The sequence below is a fragment of the Sebastes fasciatus genome, chromosome 3, assembly GCF_043250625.1.
Source record: "Sebastes fasciatus isolate fSebFas1 chromosome 3, fSebFas1.pri, whole genome shotgun sequence".
Classification (NCBI taxonomy): Eukaryota; Metazoa; Chordata; class Actinopteri; order Perciformes; family Sebastidae; genus Sebastes; species Sebastes fasciatus.
The window spans coordinates 3,092,980-3,119,257 of NC_133797.1; the positions used below are offsets into that span (position 1 = coordinate 3,092,980).

Here is a 26,278-nt window from a genome sequence, read left to right on the forward strand (position 1 = left end):
GGACGAGATGAGGAATCTGAAACTAACAAACACACAGTGCAGCACCCACCTGAGTGGTGCACGGCCTTGTAAGGCTTGGCTGCGGCCCATGGTCCGCCTATGGCAACCAGCTACCAGCCGGAAAAGAAAAAAAAAAAGCTGAAAGAAAGCACACTCACAAAGGCATTACAATACATGCTGGGTTTCCATGGCAAAACGGAGGCAAAGGAACACAGAGAGAGAGAGAGAGAGAGAGAGAGAGAGAGAGAGAGAGAGAGAGAGAGAGAGAGAGAGAGAGAGAGAGAGAGAGAGAGAGAGAGAGAGAGAGAGAGAGAGAGATGTCTACCAATAAAAGCCATGATTCCAAACCTTAAAGGCTGGGTGCAGGGCATATCTGCACACACGGGCAAACGAGAACAAAGTAACATGCTGATTTACAGACTCTTTCATGATCGGAAACGCACACGTGTATAATAAACTGTGCCGGTTTGCAGCGTTGTTAAAAGTTATCCTGCGATCCCACTGGTGGGAGGCTTTTTTAAGGACCGGTGGGGGCAGGGCGGCAGCAAGGGAGGGGGGTGAGACTGTCCATTTGCCTTTTATAGCTGCCCACTCCAGTTAGTAGCAAGAGAGAGAGAGATCTGGGCACCAACATAATGGGGTGGGGGGGCAACAGCAAAGACTGGACTGACCACTGGACGCACACGTACGCAAACACACACACACAAACACACTGAGACCTTGCTGAGGGAGCAGGCATGAGGTCGCTTTGTTGTTTGAACAATGTTCTCGACCCCAGAGGCACACACGTGTGTGTGTGTGTGTGTGTGTGTGTGTGTGTGTGTGTGTGTGTTGGGCATTTGGGGTTGATTAAAGTGGAACAGCACTGATGTATTTTTTTTTTTTTTTTTACAAACTCAAATGTTTCATTAATGCAAATGAATATATCCCAGTAATTGTCACATGTCAGACATGTATGAGTGAGAAGAATAACAGCAGGAGAGTGGGGGAGAGAAAACTAAGTGTAATCAGTGTGTGAACAACTGAGACGGCGATTCAGCTGTTTTTTTCTCTCTCTGCGTGCACTCAGGATTGAGAAAGGACAAGTGAGGGAGAGTGTATACAAGCTTGTGTGTCTGAGTAGGAGAGCTAGAGAGTAAGACAGAGGGAGACAGAGAGAGAGAGAGAGCTTTAGCCTGGCTTTTCTCTGCTGTGCTTTCCAGCTCCTCTCTCACTGTAGAAAAGAGGCGTGTCCATGGACCAGTATAAAGTCCAAGGAGAGCCACTCGTGTTGAGCCATTCTCAGGAGCGAGTCCTTTACACTGCACACCGGCAAGAGGAGGAAACTGCAGCTGTTACTTAAAACGCTGCCTTTCGATGACCTGCTTTGCATTTGGACACTTGTAGACCAGATTTTTTTGGGGTGTTTCGTTAGCGGTGCGGGGCGAGCCTCTGGACTCAAACTCGAAGAGAGAGCAAGACTCACCTGAACACAGTGGTGGATATCCTTCCTGCAACTGTTCATTCCAACACAACAAAAAAAACTAGTTCTTATCACCACTACATTCGCCGGCCGAGCAGATCACGAGCAGGCTCCAATTTCTGCGCTGTGAAATTGAATCAGAGGAACGGAGAGGCAATACAGCAGAGGCATTGTGTCCCTGCAATTGAAACACTAACCAGCTGAAAATATCAAAGACCATCCTGGACAAAGCGTTCCTCTCCAGCCTCTCTTGTTGCTCTAAAAATCTGCTGTTGAAGTAGAAAGTGATCAAAAGCTGCACAACACTCAGAGGAGAGGGAAGCCAAAGGGGAGCATACACGAGGGCAAAGGATTTGCGTGCAGGTGCCGGGGGCTGCCATGGTGCGTGGAAGTGGTGTGGCAGTAGCTCCGTCCTGCTGGGGCCTTTGGGCATTCGGTGCCCTGTCGCTGGTGGCACTGTGCTTGTCGGACCAGGCCATCCGTTGCCCGCTGTGCTCCGAGGAGAGGCTGGCCAGCTGCCGTCTGCCGGACGGCTGTGAGGAGACGGTGCGGGAGCCCGGCTGCGGCTGCTGCCCCACCTGCGCCCTGGCAAAAGGGGCGCACTGTGGCGTCTACTCGCCCCGATGTGGCACGGGCCTCCGCTGCTACCCGCCGCGTGGCGTGGAGAGGCCACTGCACTCGCTGATGCACGGCCAGGGGGTGTGCACTGATGAGAGAGAGGTGGAGGAGAACTCAGGTGAGAGTGAAGGACTCAGAGTCTTTGTTGAACTTCTTTACACTGGGCACTTCTTCTTCTTCCTTTTTGTAAATTACAATCAGGCTCACAGCACCAAAGCATTTACACCACCTTTGGTATCTACAGATGTCTAAGTCAAGATGCTCTCATAGTGTGAAGCACTGAACAGCTGACCAGGTCTCTCCAAACCTGGACCGACGTCTCTGTGGACCCATGGCCGAGCAGACCAGAATATTTTCTGTCTCCGCTCCCTGGGCCTTACCTGAGCCGGGCAGGGTCAGAGTTGGGGGGTGGGGGTGTGTGACAATGTCCTGCTTGTTTACCCCTAATCTCGGCTAAGCCCTGAACCAGAGCGTGGACACACACCAGCTCCTCACGCATGGCCTGATGGGAGAGCGCACACAGTCCCTCTGCTGTCCTGCGGCCGCTCGCTGTGAAAGGGGCCCTGATGTTAAGACGCAGAGCAGGCTTCAGAGAGCAGAGCGCTGTGGTGATGGCTGAGGTGGGCGTGTGTGTGCATGTTAGTGTGCATGAGGACTTTTTTCTACTGTGTGCGTCTGCTGCATGCATCTGTATGACTGCAAGTTAGTTACCTGTTTCAGCGAAAGAACCGTGCATTTGGTTAATGCAGATAGTTACATATCCCAGCAACCCTTGGCTGTGCAATTACCTCATCATGCCAACGTTAAACTGGGATCCTGCAGGTAGTCGTGCAGTGCAAGCAGTGAAATGAAATGCATTGTGGTGGTACTGGGAATGTGAGAGTCTGAGTGTGTGTGTGTGTGTGTATTTGTAATGGGAGGAGGTAATAAAAGCTGCTGTATGAAATGACTGTAATGGAGTGTGGCCAGCCTGGGGCTATTAGAGCTCTCTGCAATCAGTAATTCACTTGGTGCTCTTTCATGGACGCCCCCATTCCTCCTCCTCCTCCTCCTCCTCCTCCTCCTCCTCCTCCTCCTCCTCCTCCTCCTCCTCCTCCTCTTCCTCTTCCTCTTCCTCTTCCTCTTCCTCCTCCTCCTCCTCCTCCTCCTCCTCCTCCTCCTCCTCCTCCTCCTCCTCCTCCTGCTGCTGCTGCTGCTGCAGATGTCTAACTCTTCTTCATCTGTCAATGTCTCTATCACACTCTTTTGGTACAGCTTCTCATTCTCCTCTTTGTTGTTGCATTCCTTTTTTGCAAAGAAGAAAAGTCTGTTTCCACTTTCACACAGTGGGATGTCTAACACTGGACAGCTTATCTGCAGACCCAGTTCCAGTTCACTGCTTCGACGTGAACTTCTTTCTACTGGTGAAACGGTCTCCGCTGTTTGTCTCGCTCTGCTCTCCGCAAAGGGAGTGGTGTTGATTTCCATTATGCCATATGAGACAATTGTTATAATGTGTCGCAGACAAAGGTGGTTCTTTCATTTGTTCCACATGATCAACTAGCTGTTCCGCCGTTGCTTCCACTGAGCTCCCAGACAGTTACTGGTAATGGCAGTATAGGCTATCTGCTAGCGCCAGAACACCAAAGATTTGGATGAACTTAGCCAATATAGAACTCCCAGGACTCTCATCTTCATTGCAGCATCTGTTTCCCCTGGCCCTGGGTGCACCCCCCCCACCCCCCCTAACAAGCCTTCGAGCGCATCGCCCACCGCGTCCAGCTCCTTCATGAGGATGAGCTCATCGGCACTCTTGCTGCCAGAGCTGAAATGAGAGCCTTCTGCTCTCTGTGCAGGGCCAGCATAGGTTAGGCCGGCACATAGCATGACTAAATGGAATCAGAAAGCTGTTTGAGAGGGCTGTCTCGGCTTGGCTCGGCTCTGTCCGTCCACACCAGTTTATCCTGAAAAATGTTCTGCTCTTTGATGCCTTGCGTTGTCCGATCGGCCGGCCCGGAACTGAGTTATAGCGCACTGTAGAGGGTGGGGGGGGGGGGAGTCTCAGGTCCTTTCTCCGGGGCGGGGCGGCAGTAGATGGAAGATTTTTTTTTTGGAAAGTTCATAAGTTTTGTTTTTGGGTGTTCTGTAATCTGAGTGCTGAGTTCTGTTTGCCTCCACACTCCTTCTCACCCCTGGAGTCTGTCATAACAAAGCGGGGAAGCTCTGCCCAATAAATCACACTGTAAATCAATTCTTCTGGGCAGCAGCTCAGATCCGCTGTATAAGAATGTTCTATGTAAACCGTGGCAGCGAAGAGACAATCAGAAAAGGCGTGGGGGGAGAGGCGAGGAGCAACTCCAGTCACAAGCAGGAGATTTCCTTTGTGGCGCATTCACCGTACTTATGCATTATTAAACAAGGGGGTGCATCTCCTGAATACATGTCTGACACTGCCCCACTCCTAGCAACAGTGAACATGCTAGATAAAAATAGAAGAGGGTTTTTAAAAAGCGAGAGAATTCCTAATGAAAAGGACTAGTAGAGGCAGACTGAAGGGAATTTAGGGTGTTCAGCCTTCTCTGCATCTGCATACTGCAAAAGAACACTTGTATCGTGAAGATTTGTGCTGCCTCATGATTGCCACTTCATTTTCATTTGATTTACTGCTTACTACCAGTGAAAGAAGGAGCTAAGTAAAGGTAATTCATTTATCAGGCTTGCAAGAGTTACGGTCCATTTTCTTTGGTTCAAAACAGTGCATTTCTCTCAAAAATGGACCAACTAAGGCTATTCTTGAACCCAATTTCCATAGCAACAACAAGCATTACCCTGCATCTTGTGTCACGGTCTAATACAGCTTTAGTGCATCTTAATATCCCATTCTTAGAAACCCTCTCTATCTTAATACTTAGAATAAATCATCATGCGTGCGTTGGCGTCTGTTCCCGCATTCCTGCTGAGTCTGCCTGGTGTCGTATTCAAACGCTTCCCTCTGACAGTGAAACGGATCTTATTTACAAACCGATACAGATGTCAGATATGAAAAGTCTTACACCTACAGGCACCGAAGGAGTTGCATGAATGAAGCTGTCGATGGAGCCGGACTCTGTCCAACTACGCCCCGATTTGCTGTGACGCACGCGGGTCTTTATGAAAGCAGCATGCCTAACCTAGATTTTCCTTCCTCCTACGAGCGAGGACTCCTCGGCACGTTTTGGGAGTTGTGTTAAAGATGTGGGTGTATTTTCAGGGTGCTATATGAGGATTCCCCCCCCCCCAAAAAAAAACCTTTTTCAGCAGATGTCCCCTTAATGTTGTGTATTTGCTTTCTTTGGGTTGTGCAGCACATTTGTACAGCTGGAGTAAATGTGATTAGCCCCCTTCTAGTGTTGGAGCTGAGAGATACATAAACAGTCCGACATTGCCGTGAAACAGGCCTAATCTGAGGAAGACGGCCGATCCTCGAGAGCTGAGATTTCATACGTGAACCTATTAATTCAGCAATAAAAACAATGCAGCAATGTCAATATCTTGATGAATGCAGATTTTTTATTAATGAGGTGTTTCTTCTGAGTAATGTTCATTACTGTTAATTCACGCCTTTCACCAAGATGAAATATTGTATTTGTTATAGGGCTGTCAAAGTTAACATGATAATAACGCGTTAATGAAAATCAGTTTTAACGCCACTAATTTCTTTAACGCAACCTGCAATATTTAGGTTGTAGCGGGCTCAGTTTTAAAGCTAAAGTGAAGATACTGGCATCATATGAACCATGTCATACTAGCTTGTCGAGAAGATAAAATAAAAATATTCTTTTATTAGAGAAGGAGGTTAAATAACGCTCCAAACTTACACTAAATTTTGGTGAGGAAAAGCTGGCATGGCCATTTTCAAAGGGGTCCCTTGACCTCTGACCTCAGGATATGTGAATGAAAACTGGGATGTTCATTTTGAAAAATGTTCTTAACCGATAACCGACCCTCGTTAACCGATTATTAACTGTTAACCGACAAGATTTGTGCCCCGCAAGCAGTGGTGTACCAGCTGCAGGAACACAGGGAGTCCCCAGTTCACCGTCCGGGAGCGTTAACTCAGCAGCTACGATGCTGTGTGTAGTGTCGCGGACATGCAGACACTTTCCCAGTAAAAGTCTCCACCGCACATTTAGTTTAGTTTAGCAGGTTGTCAGCTGTGTGTCTGCCCGGCGGAACTTTAGTGAGTGTCAAACAGTGTGTGTGTTTGTGCTACGTTAGCAGCTCTAACATTGCCGGAGGCTTCGTGGTCGCCGCCGCACACGTAGTCTGCGTAACTTTAGTGAGTTTCCAACAGACCGTGTGTGTGTGTTGGAGGTGAGTGTGAGGTTGTTGGTGGCGTTCTAGCTGTGATCGTAGGTGTAGCAGTGTGTGTACAGTTTATTTGTCGGTGAATAAATGCTACGAAACTACAACTCCTCCGCTCCGCTCAAGCGAGCCAGAGACCGGAGCCGACTTCCTGTATCCTGCAACTCCGGCTTCACCTCTTAAGGTGGGCTGTTAAGGTGGACCAGCTTTTCTCCTTAAAGTGACGAGCCGTTCCTCTGAGCCGCTCAGCTTTTGAGTTAATTATTAACATTTCTTTTAACCGTTTTAACCGATAGCGTTAATCGGTTAAAATGCTTAATGTCGGTTAACGGTTAATTATGGACATCCCTAGTTCTGTGGGTACTCACAAGTCTCCCCTTTACAGACATGCCCACTTTATGATAATCACATGCAGTTTTTGGGGCAAGTCATAGTCAAGTCAGCACACTGACACACTGACAGCTGTTGTTGCCTGTTGGGCTGCAGTTTGCCATGTTATGATTTGAGCACATTGTTTTATGCTAAATGCAGTACCTGTGAGGGTTTCTGGACAATATTTGTCATTATTTTGTGTTGTTAATTTATTTCCAGTAATAAATATATACATACATTTGCATAAAACAGCATATTTACCCACTCCCATGTTGATAAGACTATTAAATACTAAAAACACAAATCTCCCTTTAAGGTACATTTTGAACAGATAAAAAAATGAATCGCGATTAACTCTGGACTATCATGCGATTAATCGTGATTAAATATTTTAATCGATTGACAGCCCTAATTTGTTACTGATGTTGCAGGTAGTGTGCCCCTTCACTGGCCGATAGAAATGATGTAGTATTAATAATTCCACTCAACATCCTGATTCTGTACATATATTGAAATATGAGAAATCTACTCAAAGTTAAGTTAATGATGTAACTCAAAATAGTTTGACCTAATTCAGTGCAGCTGCAGCTTTCTCTCTATTCATAGATCTATTCATCACATGTAGTAGTAGTATCGGTGCATCAACAAGTGACGGATGGCTCACTGAGTTTATCTGCTTGCAAAAATCAATCTACAAAACAAGTAGTGATGGAGTCCAGCCTATGGAGGCTAAAGATGACTATAATAACTCAGTTCAGTTCTGTTGTTACATAAGTGACATCTAGATTGTAAAATAGGATTGCTTCCTGAAAACAGAAGAAACATGTGAATCTCAGAGGAGGCAGTGAATGTGGGGAAAACCTCACATTGCACTAAAGTTCCCCCAAAACATGTTTTATTTTCATCATGCAGCACAATGTTTTGATCCAAAAGATTGAAGAATGTTTATTCTGATGATGATCCATCTGGAAGAGTTTCTGCTCTATCCTTTATTCATATTTTTTTCTCTCTGATCCAAACCTTTGTGTGTGTGTGTGTGTGTGTGTGTGTGTGCGTGCGTTATATCTGTCTTATTAGAGAGAGTTCACAAACTGCTAAGCTGAATGTGGTTTTATGTTGTGGCTTCAGTTTCTGTGAACTTCGTTCTACAGCGGCAAAGTTCAACAGAATATTCTCCTAAATATAATCTATAAAACCTGTGAGATTATTGCAATTTAGGATTGAAAGTATGCATCTTTGAATCCTTTCAGATGGGTTGCTCCTAATGATTTTCTGCTCCTTAAAGGGTAAATAAAGACTAAATCAAACAGGACAGCAAACTGCTGCTGCTCTGCTCTCTTTGGATTCAGACTCAGACGTGTCATACCTCTGGATGTCTGCTTTAACATCAGTTGAATTGGAAGTGGCCAAAGCAGCATCAGACAGTGTAGCAGCAGCCTTACTTTTTCACAAAGGTCGTCTTTGTGATTCAGTGCGGATTTAACTTTCTATCTTTCCTTTGACAAAAGACACTATTTCAAAATTTCCACTGGCCTTCTCACAGCACATGCTGGTAGTCTTTAACAACGTTCTGAACCAACTGCACTAGACATCAACTCTGATGATTAACTGATTCAAAGAAAGCTTCTACCTGGAAACCAGGATCCCGTGTTGACTGAACCGAACAGTTTTTTGGTTGTACGCCTAGTTGGCTTTTGAGGTCGCTGCCAGACACTGTTGAAAAAAACACTTATCAATGTGTTAAGCAACATTTTTGGAGGGGTTCTCTCCCCAAAGAGTATTAATTTTTCAGGAGATTAGTTGCTGTCAATATAGTATAATCTATTCTATCTAGTGGAGAACCACAATACGACACACAATGTTTTCTGCGAAATTCACACTTTAAGCCACTCTAGGCAAGATATTTTGTTAAAATCCGACTAATCCCAATGTTTGTAAAATATAAATGAATAAGGCGGCAGAACAGGAATGACCGTGGCTAAGGCAAAGGCCTCAGTAATGCACTGAGCAGTAGCTCTCCATTGCACTTAAAGGTCCAATATCGTGCTCATTTTCAGGTTAATACTTGTATTTGTGTTTATACTAGAACATGTTTACATGCTGTAATGTAAAAAAAACCTTTATTTTCCTCATACTGTCTGCCTGAATATACCTGTATTCACCCTCTGTCTGAAACGCTCCGTTTTAGCACATTTCAATGGAATTGCGTTGCTTGGCAGGGGCTTGGGTCCATGTTTACTTCCTGTCAGCTGATGTCATTCACATGCACTGCAACAGGAAATAAACTGGGACACATTTAGTATGTTTATGTTTAAAACCGTGTAATGATCTAAATATTGTATATTTGTGACATCACAAATGGACAGAGATCCTGACAGCTTGTTTCAAACGGTCATTCAAACGGTCATTGTTGTGAAAGAATCCCCTTCAGGGCGATGAGAGACGCCTCCGCTTCGCGTCAGCATCGCCTTGTTGGGGAATCTTTCACAACAATGACCGGCTCGCTGTACCCTTACTTCGTTTTAATGCCACTAATTTCTTTAACACATTTTCGCAACTTACGATTTTTAGGTGTAGCGGGCTAGAGTGAAAATACTGGCATCATATCGAACTAGGACTAAACCTAAAGAATCCATTGATAGCAACCATGTCATACTAGCTTGTCGCAAAGGAGGCTAAATAACGCTCCAAACTTATGCTAACTTTTGGCGAGGAAAAACTGGCATGGCCATTTTCAAAGGGGTCCCTTGTCCACTGACCTCCAGATATGTGAATGAAAATGGGTTCTATGGGTACCCACGAGTCTCCCCTTTACAGATATGCCCAGTTTATGATAATCACATGCAGTTTGGGGCAAGTCAAGTCAGTACACTGACACACATTTTTTATGCTAAATGCAGTACCTGTGAGGGTTTCTGGACAATATCTGTCATTGTTTTGTGTTGTTAATTGATTTACAATAATAAATATATACATACATTTGCATAAAGCAGCATATTTGTCCACTCCCATATTAATAAGAGTATTAAATACCTGACAAATCTCCTTTTAAGGTACATTTTGAACAGATAAAAAAATGTGTGATTCATTTGCGATTAATCAAGATTAAATATTTGAATTGATTGATAGCCTTAGTAAAAATTATATTCCAGTGGTGGCTAAACATTTCCAATAACTCCAGAGCATTGTAATGTCCAAAAGTCAAAATATTGAAAAGATAATCTGCTTCAGTCCATATTTGTTGGCATTGAGCCTTTCAAAAACATTTGCTCTCTGGCTTGTCGCACACAAAGGGAAGCATGGTTTGTATTAACGGGGGCGGTCTAGCAGCCAACTAACAGCACCATAAATTACATTTATATAACCACAATAACACAAAATCAAATTTGTTCCTTTTTTTTAGGGTGATGACATCATAAAATATGATGACAGACAGTCAAAGCCTCATTTGAAAACCTCAATAGAATGTAAAAAAGGACATTTGGTACAGCCCTACCTATAACTTCACCAGTTGCACCTGTAAGAACACCCAACAGTGATGTCAGGGCGGACCGACACGCCTTGAAGTACATTCCTACATCACTGCGGCAAAATGAGAAGTTAAACCACTAGAGTTCAGCAAAAAAAGGATCTTCTTTTATAGTAATCCTTTACGTTACCTACCTACCTCACTTCATGAGCGCCCTGTAACTATTCTCGGTGTATTTTTATTAAACAGAGCACAAATTAAGTTGTTATTTTTTAAAAGGGTGCATCTCAAGGTTTTTGTACAAATGTCTGACATAGTGGACTCTCTTTTGGCTTAGATCCAACATCTAAGCTAGTGGAAGTATAAACCATTGGAAAGTACTCTGCCAATCTCGCTGAGCGTAGCTAAATATTTATTTAAGGAGGATATTTGTCTCTGAGGTTTACAAGTTCAGCTTTATGGCCACAAACAGTGGAATTTGAAATCTGACGACCCCTTTAGTTCCATATGTCATTGTTCTGCGGACAGCAAAGAGAAGACAAATATATAAACAGAAGACGTGGCATGAACTTGAACATAATTTAGATTAAATTATGTACAGTAACTGCGATGAACTTGTAAAGTGATGGAAGGAAAATGTGTTCATCTGCTCTCTCTATCCCATCATGAATGATGCTCACACACCTGGTGGCCAGCGTGACAAATACATTTGCAAGTGCGGATATATGACAACAAATATTTAACTAGATAGAGCGAGCAATGATTATGTGTTTGCTCAAGATCTTTCTTTATCTTTGCTGTGCACCTGTGACTGGCAATGCACTGCGATGTGTTGGCTCTGGGGCTGATAATGCACTGCAGGAATTATATGCTGCTGATCCAAATCAAATAAAACCACAGAGAGAAGTGGCGACTTCCTCTGTACAAAACAGCAGTGGTAGCAAACAGGACATGCCACCCCTGACCCACTTCTAAATCACTTTGGCTCGCCCTGCGAAAGAGTGTGGAATCGGAAAAGTGTGAACTGGCAAAAGAGGAGAAAGAACAACTTGGAACAAAGGAAACAGCTGAAACCCTGTTGGCTCTTGTGGAAGAAAGTGCTGATGAGCATGCCTTAACAGCAACAAGACTAAAAATACAAACAGTCAAGAGACACTTCCCTCCCCCCCCCCAGAGAAGCCAAGCCAAGCAAGAAGACTGTCTATGAAGTTTAGAGAAACACGGTCACCGTCCAACTGTTGTCGCCAAGTTGTGAGAAAAAAACAGGATCTATATCCTGAATGCAGCGGGGCCAGAACTGGCTAGTGCAAAGAAAAGTTCGTACTGGTTTTGATTGTGTGTGTGTGTGAGCCTTCGTGCATTGTAGACCTGAGAAAAGGCTGCACATTGCACAAGATTAAGGAGGCTACTGAGCCACCTTCATTGTCTCTTTGCCAACAGCAATTAAGTGAATGCCTGGCAGTGGCCTTAGATATTAACCAGAGCTCAGATCTGGTTCAATGATCAGAGCAGGAGAACAGCTTCAAAATGGTGAAACCGCAGTGCTTTGATTCTGGTGCCAATCTGTAAAATGCCATGGGTTATGAGCAGAAAGCATAAACTCTGCCAAGTCTTACAAGCCACAGGTGAAAAGCAGCATGCATGTGCACGCAGAAAGGCACGCATACCCTTTATCCCTCATTTTGCCCATCTTGTGCCCCCCAGCCGCCCAACCAGCTCACACACAGTTGTGCCCACTTGTGACAGTGCAAATACCTTCTAACAACCTCCATCTGGCACAGACTGAGGTTGTTGTGGAGGGGTGGAGGATGAAGAGGGAGGGGGGGGGGGGCATTTCCTGAGGAAGCAGCTGGCTGCCTGCAGGGCCGCAGAACTGCAGGATCATAGGGATGCGAAGGTGAATGTGGCACAGACCACAATGTACAGAGGGGGTGGCAGAACAGGGGTGGCATCGTTTAAAAAAGCCTCAGAGCTCGTGGCATGGCCGCGGTGCAGCAGTTGAGTACCAGGGCGAGAACCGAAGTAGAGATTACCTCCCAGAGCGGGAACACGGATCTGTGTCCTTGAGGTTAACCTGGCCTCATTTTTAGCCTACATCTCACCATGTTCAGCTGTATGGGATGTTATGTAGAAGGACAAGGGGGAAAGGTAGAACAGCTCCCGCTCTATATCTGACACCAAAGTGAATAATTAAATAAATGGATGTTGCCCTTAAGTATGCTCATATCATTAAAGGTCCCATATTGTAAAAAGGGAGATTTTCATGTCTTTTATATTATAAAGCAGGTTTAAGTGCTATATAAATACTGTTAAACTTTCAAAACACTCACTATACAGAGAAATACACACAGCCCATATTAAGAAATTGTGTGTTTGAAACAAGCCATTAGGATTTCTGTCCATTTGTGATGTCACAAATATACAATTTTTAAATCATTAAACAATTTTAAACATAAACATTCTAAATGTGTCCCAGTTTACTTCCTGTTGCAGTGTACAGTATTTAAAAAACATCAGCTGACAGGAAGTAAACATGGACCCAAACTGTTGCCTGGCAACGCAATTCCGTTGAAAAGCACTAAAACGGAAAACGGAGCGTTTAAGACAAAGAGTAAATACAGGTATATTCAGGCAGACATTATGAGGAAAATTAAGTTTTGTTTTTAACATTACAGCATGTAAACATGTTCTAGTAGAAACACAAACTACAAGTATGAACATGAAAATGAGCACGATATGGGACCTTTAAAATGTCATATGTTGCACTGACAATCCTACAACAAAAGCCCTGCAAATGTTTTTGACAAACTGTTTATGTAATAGTCCATGACAGTGCAATGTCCTTTTTGTTGTTGAACTGAAGGATTTTTCCTTGTCCTTTAGCAATGGAGAGGCAGGATGAGATCATCCCTGAACACCCGAACAACAGCAATATCCGGTGCAGTCCACAGGACAAGCGCTGCATACAGAAGACCCTGGCCCGACACCCTCCAAAATCCACAAATCAGAGAAGCAACACCGCCAGGGAGGAGACCAAGGCGGCGCTGGTGAGAGAAACGATCTTTTGACATCTTTATCAGTTTCACGGAAAACGACAAACACAGGCAATCCCCCTCTGCAGCACATGCCTCAGCCCTCAGCAGGTGTTTTACATTAAGGCTTTACAGCTCCAAAGCCACAAGCGTAACAGTCAGGTTGTAAATGAGAAATTAGTTATTTACAGACCATAAAATTTAATTGCGGTCTTGCGAAACAAAGTACAGGTGCACATTGACATCAACATGCAATTTGCTGTTTAAACATTGGCAAAAGCATGATCATAACATCCCCATTAATCAGTAACAGGCTGGTTTTTACCACACTCTAGTACTTTCATTTAACACAGAAATGTCTAAATGCACAGCGATGCCACAGTCTCCCACATTTAGAATTTTTAAAGACTTCGCGGGTATTGCCTGTGCCGATTGATTCAGAAATCTGTCAGAATGATGCATTCACATCGTCATTAGTTGGCTTGTGAATTCAATGCAGCCGACTGTCGCGGGGTTCTATTTCAAAACTCCGTACAACATGAAAAACACTGGCGTAGTCGGAAAACTTTGTATTAATCCCTTTTATTATGCCGGCCTCCCAAAGTGCAATTAGTGCTTAATATTTACAAAAAGTGAAAAAATTGAAAATAAGCTCTGTACAAAACATAAAATAGTACTGAAAATCGAGTTCCTCATTAACTCCATGCTTCTCTTTCAGAACAGGCAAAAACAATCCAAAAATGCAATCTATATGTTACCTTCCTGAGTATTACCTTCTCTGTAACCACTTCAAGATCAGACTGACTTCAGCTGGCCAAGATGACCCCCTTTTTAAACCAATAGCCCCTCCCCTGGGCGTATTACTTACATAGAAAAATAACAATTAACAACATTCTTCATCATAGAAGATATTTATAGTCCCTTTAACCTAGGCATATTTTACATATAAATTATATACCTCTGTCTAAACATTCCCCCCCAACCAAAACAAGTGAATTTGCAACAAAATCACAATTCAAAATAATAAACATATTTATGCTGATCACATGATCTGAAAAACGCGCGAGAGCACCCTTTTTAACGTATGTTAACTACGTCATGTACGTGACGCAACTATGTTACATACGTCCCGTAAATTAAGTACGTTACATAAGTAAGTTACGTAACTTAAAATAAGTCAACATTAAGTTTTGGTTTCACACAAGACATGGACAGTGGTCTCCTCGATGAAAGTCCTGTGTTTGTCCTGTGATAGCTTTAGGCAACAAAACTACTTAGGTTAGGTTTAGGAAAAGATCATGGTTTGGGTTCAAATAGGTAAGTTTGTTACGTAACTAAGGGATAATGTACAACGAGCCGGTCATTGTTGTGAAAGAATCCCCGACAGGATGATGCTGCGGTGCGAAGCGGAGGGGTCTCTCAATGCCCTGAAGGGGTTTCTTTCACAGTTCACTAGTTTGACAGTGACATTGGTAGTTTTCCTTCGGGCGCGGTGGAATCTTGCAAATGTCATTAGGAGCACTATTTATCACAGATTATCTGTCTCATGTGCTACTGTTAGGATATAGTGACAGTTTGAGCAAATATGATAAAAAGTTATTTTTATAAAAGTTACCAACTGCAGCTTTAATTTACGGTGGTTGATTTTTAGATTTTACCTACAGTAAACATTCTCATTATTTTCTTCTGAAAACCAGAGATAATAATTTGGAGGGATGCCCCAATTGATCGACTGCCGACTGTCAGCCGATATTCAGTAAAATATGCAATCGGGAGATCGGCATCAATGCTTTCTAGTTGCCAGTTGCAGCATGCGGTTGCTCAGGCGCGACACACTACTAAAACAAAACAAAACATGTCGGCGGCGTGGAGACAGGTGTGTGAGACAGATAATTGGTAGGAGGAGAGCAAGTTGACGTTAGCTGTTAGCAGCTGGTGGGCAGTGCAGCAACGACAGTGGAGGTCCCATTGAGTTATATTAAGATGCATTCAAGGTATATTCAGTCAAAATGAGTATTAGGGCGAAAGCAAATTCTAACGTTATCATGTTGTGTTCAAATGTAATGTTGTAAAATTCAGGTTTTTTTTGAGAAACTTGAATAAATAAAGTTGTTTGAAGGAGATGTTTTCACTGCAATATAGATATCAGAGAGAGACTTTTGACCTGTTTAACTTCTGAACACTAACATAAGCAGCTTATAATATATAATTAAAACTACTAATGCCATGAGTTATTTCAATCATAGCAAATATTTAAGTCAATGTACAATAATTTTTTTCAGAATCATTTGAATTGTGCAATTTTTTGCTATTATCCAGTATATATGACAATAACAGAGTAATAACATTTAGAATTTTTGACAGTTTACACTGACTTCGGCACGGTTGAAATTATTTTTCGGGAGGTGATGGTGAACAGTCTGGAGCCTTGTATACCAGCTGCCATAACAAAACAAAACAAAAAAAAAAACCTGATTGGTTTCGGCCATGTATCGGCTGATACGGCTCATCGACGATCTGCAATCGTATTGGTGCCAAAAAACATGATCGGGGCATCTCTAATAATTTGGCATTCCTTTATACACAGCAGTTTTTCTTGCACCATTGCAAATGTCTACACATATCTACATCTGGAACTCTCCTGATGTGTATAAACATCAAATGAAAACTGATTTCTCCCGCAGGCTCCATGTCGTGCTGAGCTACAGAGAGCGCTGGACAGGTTGGCGTCAAATAGCCGCACACATGATGATCTCTTCACGATCCCCATACCCAACTGTGACAAGAACGGAGATTTCCACGCCAAACAGGTCTGTGATTTCAAGCACACGCTCGTTATGAGCTTTACTGAGTTACTGAGCAGACCGCTATTTGGCCGTGTGTACTGGTGAACTGTAAATCTCTATTATTAAGCCAATACAAATAAAAATGCCTATCTTAATACTTCAAACAGTTCCTTTCAAACCGCATCAGCGATCTGCGGGCCAAAACACAAAACAGGCCTGCAGCCGATGAAATATTGTCTCTTACTAGTTCAAGATCAACACAAAAGTGTTTCCAAGCAGACTGCCGTTGGTAATGCCAAATCCTTATTTTTCTAAGCTCACATGAAAAGTGATTTCTCTTTCAGGAATCAAGAGTTGAGTATGTGTGTAAAATGGTTTCCACTAAACCGTTAACAATAATCACTTTATTGCTGTGATGGATGCAATTAGCTTTTGGATGCAGTTGCTTTTTTGTTACTCCACCTTTGCAAGATTGGGCAACTATGCAGATAAGAGTGAGTGAATCAGAGAACATGAAAACACAGATAAGACTGCTGTGACTTGTATATGCAATCAAAGCAGCAGACGCAGAGTGAGTGATAAAAGGAAAGCTCTGCTGAGGCACCGGCCATCAAGAGTTTGCGTTCTGTTGATTGTGTAACATGGTTAAAGTATCTCTGTCTGCTCAGATTCACAGGCATCTGTTTACTGTTTAACTAAAACTGCACTGTGATAAACCCTATTGGGAAGTAAAGCACAGGTCATGAGGGACAACTGGCAGTCATTTCATGGCAGGGTTGCTCTCAGATTGTTAACTGGTCTTGGGGGCTTTTTTGAAACTGTAACTCACTGCAGAAACTCTGACCATTTATGCAGAAAACAATGAAAACATCTTTAAAAGCTTAAAAGCTGCAGGTCTGATGTCATCTTAGAGGATTATGGCCCCGCCAACAGAGCACTGACTGCTCTTTCAAGATAAACAAACTAGTCCGTAACCTCTTACCTAGTGCTCAGTTTGATAAAAACCTGCATTAATTGATTCTTGGGGGCGGCACTCCCGTCAACCAATATCTGTTGTGCTCCTGCAGCTGGTACACCGGTTATCGGTTAATAATCGGTTAACGAGGGTCGGTTATCGGTTAAGAAATTTTTTCAAAATTAGCATCCCTACTTTTTACACATCCAGCAGAGACGGAGCGACATTAGCATTCAATGGGAGTCGTGTTTGTGTTCACGTGGCCGATATTCACTCTATTTTAGCTCAGTTTTGCTCTCCACCAACTGCTGAGGGAAATATCTCTTTGGTTGTCAAATGCTGCACTGTGTTCACCAGCTAGTCGCCAACGTTGGTGCTGGACAGACAGACAGACATGTACTGGGCTTTTATTTTAAATATGCTGATGAGAACGGCGAGAGCGAACCAAAACCGTAAAGTGGTGAGCAGTAAAACCAAAATATTAATTAAAAAAAATGCTATAAAGCCCAGTGAAGCTTAGGGGGAACTGCAGAGTCGCGTGATAAGTGTCTGTGGGTTTATCATTATGAGCAACAACTTTCACATTACACTTGGTACTTTAATCCATTGTTAATGTTTAATAATTCATTATGTTTTAATAATTTCAAAGTTAACGCAAATATTCGCCCCTTTTCCGGTGTGATGCTATGTGATGCTTTTGTTCATTGATTTCCAATAATAAATATATAAGGGCTGTCAATCAATTAAAATATTTAATCACGATTAATCGCAAATTAATCACACATTTTTTATCTGTTCAAAATGTACCTTACAAGGAGATTTGTCAAGTATGTAATACTCTTTTCAACATGTTGGCAAATATGCTGCTTTATGCAAATGTATATATATGTATATACTGTATATTATTGTAAATCAATTAACAACACAAAATAGTGACAGATATTGTCCAGAAACCCTCACAGGTACTGCATTTAGCATAAAAAATATGCTCAAATCATAACATGGCAAACTGCAGCCCAACAGGCAACAACAGCTGTCAGTGTGCTGACTTGACTATGACTTGCCCCAAACTGCATGTGATTATCATAAAGTGGGCATGTCTGTAAAGGGGAGACTCGTGGGTACCCATAGAACCCATTTACATTCACATATCTGGAGGTCAGAGGTCAAGGGACGCCTTTGAAAATGGCCGTGACAGTTTTTTCTTCGCCAAAATTTAGCACAAGTTTGGAGCATTATTTAGCCTTCTTCACGACCAGCTAGTATGACATGGTTGGTACCGATGGATTCATTAGGTTTTTTAATTTCATATGATGCCACTGTGGGACTAACAAAGGAATATCTTATGTTATCTTGTCTATGTTTTATGTTGTTAATTGATTTCAAATAATAAATATATTAGGGCTTACCCAATTGCTTCGAAGCTTTGACTATTGTCATGGTAATTGACCTCGAAATCAGTATTCGAAAGCTTCATTTTTAGTTATTTTTAAATTTCATATTTTTCATTATTCATATTCAAAATGAATTATTATGAGTTATTTTCAGAGGGATATCGCTGTTTGTTATGTGTATCGGTGCTTGTGTGTACAGTAGTGCGGCAGCGGCACTGTCCCAAAGCTTCAATTACCTTCTAATATTTCTCACCGAGGCTTCGAAGCCCAAAAAACTTTATTCGGGACAGCCCTAAAATATATACATACATTTGCATAAAGTAGCATATTTGTCCTTAAGGTACATTTTGACCAGATAAAAGATGTTTGATTAATTTGTGATAATCACAATTAAATATTTTAATCTTGTGACAGCCCTAGTTAATAAGTAAGGGATAATGTACAGCGAGCCGGTCATTGTTGTGAAAGAATCCTCGACAGGGCGATGCCGCACCTGCACCCCGACGCGAAGCGGAGGCGTCTCTCATCGCCCTGAAGGGGTTTCTTTTCACAACAACGACCCGCTAGCTGTACATTATCCCGCTTATTACACGGCTATTTACTGAAAAAAATCTATATTTTGACACAAAAACGGTCCGCCAGAGTCCGACATCAGTACTACGCCCATAGCAACGGTCTGCTATGCATAGCAGCGGTCTGCTATACATATCAACGGTCTGCTATACATAGCAACGGTCTGTTATACATAGCAACGGTCTGCTATACATAGCAACGGTCTGTTATACATAGCAACGGTCTGTTATACATAGCAACAGTCTGCTACACATAGCAACGGTCTGCTATACATAGCAACGGTCTGCTATAAAGAAATAACAGTCCTTAAAACGCTGTGATTGACCAATCAGAATCAAGTATTCAACACAGCCGTGTAATAAATAATAACATATAAACAGATCAGCTTTAATATTTGAACCTGTAGTTGAAGAATTTGTTATATGTAACTAGAATATTCTATATATCTTCTCTGGCCACAGTGTCATCCTGCACGTGACGGCCAGCGGGGAAAGTGCTGGTGTGTGGATCAGAAGACGGGCATGAGGCTGCCGGGCCCACTGGAGCTGCGAGGGGATCTAGACTGCCACCAGTTAATGACTGCTACCCTGAGGGATTGAGGAGTGGGAGTGGCAGTGGGGGTGCAGGACCAGTTGAATTCTACTGGTGCTTATTAGTAGAACTACACGAGGAAAGGACTTCGCTCTAAAGCCTCGTTTCACCTGAGGCCAACGGTACTTGAGCCTGCGCAACAAAAAGGAAACCATTGAATTGAGTTCTTTTGCTATTTTGTTTCTGTGTGTGAGAGTATGTGATCTCTGAGTCTTTTGAGCACTTGTTGTGTATTGTTTCTACTATGTGAACTAAAGACTGATAGTCTTTAGACACATGCGCTTTAAAGTTACAGGTGGCAGAAAAAAAAACTTCCACAGAGAACAGTTGTAATTGTGATCTTTGTTAGAGAGCGAAATGTGTTGTTTTCTCGAGTCTAACTTCAGTAGAATATTCTTGAAAAGTCAGAAAATGCATCAACCCCACCAGATAATCAGACCTGAGATACAACAGGAGCTGTTAGCATTTGTTTTATTCTCTCTGGAGTACTAGATCAGTTGGAATTACTGCATCAGGACAATCCAGATAGATTATCAATTAAAGGATTCGTGTACTAGTTTTTCACACAATTTGTGTAATTAGTTGTAACATGTGGCTCTTATTCTACTGTCCTTAATGTCGTAAAACCACCCATCTGGTAAGAAGGTCAAAACAAAGCACAAAATGTGATTGCAAACACAAAGTCTAGTTCAGCGACGACACAAGAGTAGCAATAAATCATGGGATGAGCACAGCTGAAAAAAGAAACGGGAAACAAAAGAATGCAACAATCCCCTGCCTTCGTTACCAAATGATAAGCCATAGCTTTTCACAAAAGTGGAAAGTGAGATTAGTTTGAACAACTGTATCTCTGAAAGGCCAGAATAGATTTGCTCCATCGCCCCCGTGGCTAACTCTGCTTCCTCTCTTCGCCGAAGAGCTCTCTCTAGCATCGCGGTCCAGAGGGACTGCCAGCATAGCGGGGCAGGAAAAACTCTGTACACTGCTGATAGGATAATCTTATTTCTCCAGCTGGTGCTAAAATGCCAGTGTGACTTTCATGTTTTTATGAATATGCTTCAACATACAGGATTTCTCTCCAAGCAGACTGCTTGGCAGAACTTTGGTGGTGCTATATACTGATTGTGCCAAAATACAAAAGAAAAATGGCTTCTGCACTTTTTTGGGCATTGTTTAGGATTGGAACAGACGACTGGGATTTTCAGGATGTGGAGTAATTAGCATCAGCAAGTGTGAGGATCGACTAAATGTGTGACCATCTGCACTAGCTATTGGTGAAGGCCGCTTTCAATGTGTGTTTTCAATGTTATTGCTAAAATATAAAAGTAACATCCCACATTGGCGCTGCAGCTAACTGGCCGATTGTTTCATTGGCCAGTGATGTGTCTTAAATATACAAGCAGAGTGTAATAAGTTTTAATGACTAAGCTCCTGGCAGCATAGCAACTCCCAGCTAACATGAAGCTTTGAATGGAGGAGGTGTAGCCGTAAAGATAGCTTAATGATTATGTGGAAACCAGAATTTCCTGTTAATCTGTCAACGCTAGTTTTCAGTTCTCATATTGTCTGCAGGGCATCACACTAATAGTTAAAGGAGTGTAATACTAGTGCAGGTGACATAGCTACTCATCAAATATGTTAGATACAGTAGGCAAGACTGGTAATATTCTTAAAGCAATTTGATTGTACTGGTGGTGCGCATTATGAGTTCAGGGCAGAGTAGCAGGTTTATGCTGGTGTTTGTCACCACCAGATATGGACAGCCTGCTCTATCTGTTCCATGGGAGACTTTGGTTATTATTGACTCAAGCACAAATTCACCTTGTGTAGATGGACGGTCATTATTAGTGTTGCTGTCTCCACACAGCAGCATAAATGTCAACGTAACAAATCGTTGGTGTGTAGATTACCAGCCCGGTCGCACCGCAGTTCGCGAAATAGTCATGAAATGTAATGTATTGATTTGTGTACATAGACACGAATTTCACATTTTTTTCGTGATGGTCAGCACAAAATCAATTTGTGTGATCCACGTAATTGTGAACTGGGAAGTACAGAGAGCAGTGAACGCCGTATAGGGAGGAGGTCAGGGTCGATGGGTTGGGTCAAAAAACACAGGACTTTCGCCCAGGAGACCGATGTTCGTGTCCCGTGTGAAACCACAAGTCAAAGTTGATGTATTTGTCACGTAACTTCCGTACTTAAGTTACGGCACTTCCAGAGTTATTTTAACCCAAACCGCGATCTTTTCATAACGCTAACTAAGAAGTTTTGTTGCCTAAGCCTAACCGGGTCAATCTATTCCTGAACCTAACTAAGTAGTTTTATTTTGAAATGACTGGAGTGGAAATTGACACGTGCATCACGCGTTGCTGGACATTTGTAGGAAAACGCATGAAAAATACGTTGTTGAAAGTCGTGCTGAGCGTCACGAAAAAACAGGTCGTCTATGTACATGAATCAAATAGATACAATTTCATGACTGTTTTACGAACTGCCGTGAGACTGTGTTGACATTACAGTGCAGTAACATCAGATATGTTGAAAAGAAAAAATTAATAAATAAAAAGTTTATAACGACAAGACAGATATTCACAGCTACTGCCACACAAAGGATTTGGGGCTTTTTTCTATGTCTCCACACTCTGATTTGACCTCAACATCAGGTAAGTCTTACTGTAAATACAGTAGGACTATTAGAGCACAACCCACTGGAGGGAGGACCATTCAGCTCCACACAGAAATTAAAAAGTGCCATGAAAACAATTACTGTCATTATTATTAAAGGGACTGTTTGTAAGAATCAGAAATTGCTTGTTAACAGCGCCACCTGTGGCCGTTAAGTCAACGAAAGTCAGCGTTCTGTTGCTCGTGCTCGCACTCGCTCTACATAGACATGAACGAGCATCGCTCAAAACAGTGAGGCGACAAACGTCAGCTAAAAGCACAATATCACTCTATATTTCAGCTGCTTGGCAGTAATGTTAGCTGACCAGACGAAGGTCTCTCCATGAATCAATGCTGATCCTAGTGTTGGCTTTTCCTGCCTCAGCCTCCCGACCGCGGCCGAAGGGAACAGGGGAGACGCCGGAGTTTTGGTCGGAGACGATAATGTTTCTCTCTGCGGAGCCCCGTCACTTCACAAGACACGGGAAACCTCTGTTGGTCTGGAGGAGCTGCAGCATTTATTTCTGCACAAAAGTCCACTGAACATTCACTAGATATTCTCAGAGCTAAACTAACTCTTCTGCAGTGTGGAGTGTGCTCACATGCACGTGAGAGTGGAGCGAAAGAGCGAGAACGAGCGCGGTGTGTGAGTGAAGGCAAGCAGGCAGAGGAGCAGAGGAGCAGAGGAGCAGAGTACAGCAGAGACTCCGGTCCTGGAGACCAAAGCTACGGTCTCCCCCGCGTCCTCCGACCGCGGCCAACACTGTTTAACAGACGGGTTTCACTAGATAGAACTTTTGCGGTTTTGGTGCTTCCGTGTAGTTTGCAATGATTTATACGTGTAAGAAGTTACAAACAGTCCCTTTAAAAGTATGCATTTTTGCACATTTTTCCATATTGAATTGGGTCTAACTATTTTCTTAAATAGCTAGTCTGAGAAAAGTAAAATCCTCTAATTTTGGTGTGTCTCTCATTCGGTTATTGTGCAAAGTAGTAAAACATGTAACCTTCCGGTGTGAAAAGTAGTTGCTCTCCTCCAGTTGAATGGTTGATATGGGCCAAATTAATCTGAAAAATGTCGTCCTTTATCATCAGACTGAGGATTCCTCTGAAGTGTCTTCAGTGCCTCCTGAAGGTGTGTGAGTGAAATTCTGGAAAATAATCCTTCTAATATTAGAACACTTAAAAACTTGGAGGGTGTGTTTTAAGTGTCTTCTATCAGTTTGCTACAAAACTATGAAATTGGAATAAAAGAATTTACAATGACTTTTCAATATTTTCACATCCAATTTTGGTTAGACATAATATAGTATTCAAATAAAAATGATCTTAGTTAACTTATTTTCCTGTCTCTGTTTTGGCCTAGTTATTCTGTCAAACATAATATCAGTCAGTCAGAAGCCAATGCTTTTGGTTCCCGGTGCTAACAACACTACATACACAATTTGCTGGAAACAGTGTATTGCCACCTGATGACCACTTTTGCTTGTCACTTAAGAAAGAAACGTATCCAAAGGTAGTTCACCAAAACCCAGATAGACAGAAGATGGTATGGGTGGAGAATCACTGCTGCAGCTTAAAACTGTCAAAACCAAATATCCTAAAACTCGTTCCAAAGACTACAAGCAAAGTATCTGGAGACGTCGATAATCATTTAGTGAACTGCATGCACACAGCAAAATCCTATCTTATCATTCATCAGCTAATGAAGTGTTACTAAACACATTTCTTTGTTAATTGTAATCTTTTTGAGAGGGATGGCAAATGGTTTTGGCTTTGACTTTGTAAAGGCCTTCTAACTACATAAACTGTATATTTAAGCTATAGTACGTTGCTTGAACTCTAACCTTGCTGTACTGAACTGTAATTGCATTTCTCAAGAATAGACTGTTCCTGTTTGCCTTTGATATTATGTATTAATGTGTAGAAGAGATGAAGTAATGTTTGCATGCATCCAAATGGACTGGGGTTGGAAACAGCTAAGGTCTTGTATATCTTGTCCAGAACAGGACCGTTATACTAAAACACTGAAGTGATCAAAGAACTGAAATGTAGAGTTTCAACCAATGAAATGATCAGTTACATTGTAAATGTTTACCTGATGAAAATGTACGCATTGTAATACATCAATTAAAACACTTTAGAAACCACAATTTGGTTGATGTTGCTGTCATAATTAATAGCAGTAGTAATATTCGTAGTAGTATTGGACGATTTTAGCTTATCCCTGATGTATTGGTACCAGCATATACTATATGCTGGCCAATATGATGCAGAAAGTGAGGAAATGCCATGCTGTGACTATATTTTCAAAGATAGTTTTGAAATGGCAGTTTTGACCAATGTCGTACTGACATAAATAAAGGTCGGAAAACGTTTTCCAATACAGTAGCTTGTATCACATAGACAAAATACAAAAAAATACAGATAATTAAGAACTAACTAGGAAATAAAGATGAATTTGTCACTGGTGACAGGCTATTCTATCTATCTAAGGCAAATGGCGCTCTCTAGAGCTATCTGGAGCAGTGCCAGTGCGTACAGTGTGTACGTGGGAAGTGAGTGGTGAAGGAAATGAGAGAGCGCGGCAGCGGCGGCGGCGGCGACAATGGCAGTGAGTAATGTTATCGACTCTGGCCCAAGCAGGAAAAGTTAACAGAGACTGGTTTGTCCATTCTGGTCTACTGTTGAAACATGGCGGTGCAGCATGGCCCTTTAATCTAATATTTATCATTCACTATAGTTTGTCATAGTTCTGAGTTTCAGAGTTTCTTTTTTAGGTATTTGAGTCTTATTTTATTTTTTTGTATTAAGTTATTACTGACACTAATTTAAAAGCCACAGTGCAATGTATAAAACGTACTATATATTTGCTGTTTGGGTTAAGTGTTTGATAAGATTCATTTTTCAACTGTTAAACGTTCAGCTAAACATTTTGGTCACAAAATGTCTTGAATATCTTAATGAGATCAAAATGTTGGTTTGTGTAATGTTTATGTAAAAAAAAAAATATGAGGATATTTTGTTATTCCATTTTTTTACCTCTCAAATGTTGGTATCTTCTTCAAAAACCCAGCAGCAATGGTAGCAGTAGTGTTGTTAGAGGAAGCAATGGCGTGACTATTTCTAAATGCTTACATGTGATTTGTTAGGTAAGTGAAGTACACCATTGTCCATCTTTGAATTCCAAATCAGCAAAGCAGCTATACTGCAGATACTGTGCAAAAATCAAACAGGAAACAAACCTTTAGATAAAAGGTTGCAGGTGCTTGACTACATAGTGAACTGGGCGTACTTCAAAACAAAGTTTACAATGATCGACACGTGTGAGACTACTTCTGAGCTTATCAGTCTGACGGTTTCTTTCATCAAAGGTGAAATTGTTGCCTCAAAGCCAGAGGCAGAAAATGAAACATTTTCATTGGACTTTTAGGAATTTATGAGACCAACCAAGTCAGCAGGACAATGTCCCGTATGTTTCCCTGAGCATATGGTGAATGCTGGTTTGATAGACAGGTTGATGATAATACTCCAGGCATTTGTCCAATGAATACCTCTGGAATGATACATCATAATAATCTGACTGCTGCAGCTTCTAAAAATACCTCCACCATCCACCACCAGAGTAAACTTTCAAGTCTGCTTAGTTCCACTGCCTGAGTCTATTTTGGGGAGCTCTACAGGCTTAAGAACTGGATCTGATGCTGCATTACAAGAACAGCTTTATGGGTTTTCCCTTGATTGATTCAAAATGTCACAGGCCCTGTTCTGCCCCCTGGGCATCCACAATCCCACAGCTGTGCCTGGGAGGCCCTGTGCGAGTGCCCGTGTTTAACCTGCACAGTAGCATACAGGAGGCATGTGACCTCCACCCTACCTCCAGATGTACTCCATCACAGGTGTCCGACGCTAAACAAGGTCCAGCCCGCGCCTCGTGTGGAATCCGCTCCCCCGTCCCATCTGCACAGCTTTCTGGTCATTGCCTGGTGAATGAAAAGAACCACACCTGCAGGTGAGATCACAACAGTGTCTGCAT

At 42.4% G+C, this 26,278-nt stretch overlaps 2 protein-coding genes across 2 annotated transcripts in view; one reads left to right on the forward strand and one right to left on the reverse strand.

Annotated features, from left to right (window-relative positions):
- The window catches only part of LOC141765131 (zinc finger protein Aiolos-like), a 42,066-nt gene extending 15,865 nt beyond the window's left edge, over positions 1-26,201 (reverse strand). Inside the window, exon 1 of the mRNA XM_074631100.1 lies at positions 26,120-26,201. The gene's annotated coding sequence lies outside the window, so the exon portion shown is untranslated. The remainder of the gene's footprint in view (positions 1-26,119) is intronic.
- On the forward strand, positions 1,267-24,395 carry LOC141765142 (insulin-like growth factor-binding protein 4). Its single transcript, XM_074631127.1, has 4 exons — positions 1,267-2,198; positions 13,128-13,291; positions 15,961-16,086; positions 19,446-24,395. The coding sequence occupies exons 1-4, from the start codon at positions 1,841-1,843 to the stop codon at positions 19,581-19,583; spliced, it is 786 nt and encodes a 261-aa protein (XP_074487228.1). The 5' UTR covers positions 1,267-1,840; the 3' UTR covers positions 19,584-24,395.
- Positions 26,202-26,278: the final 77 nt, after the last annotated feature.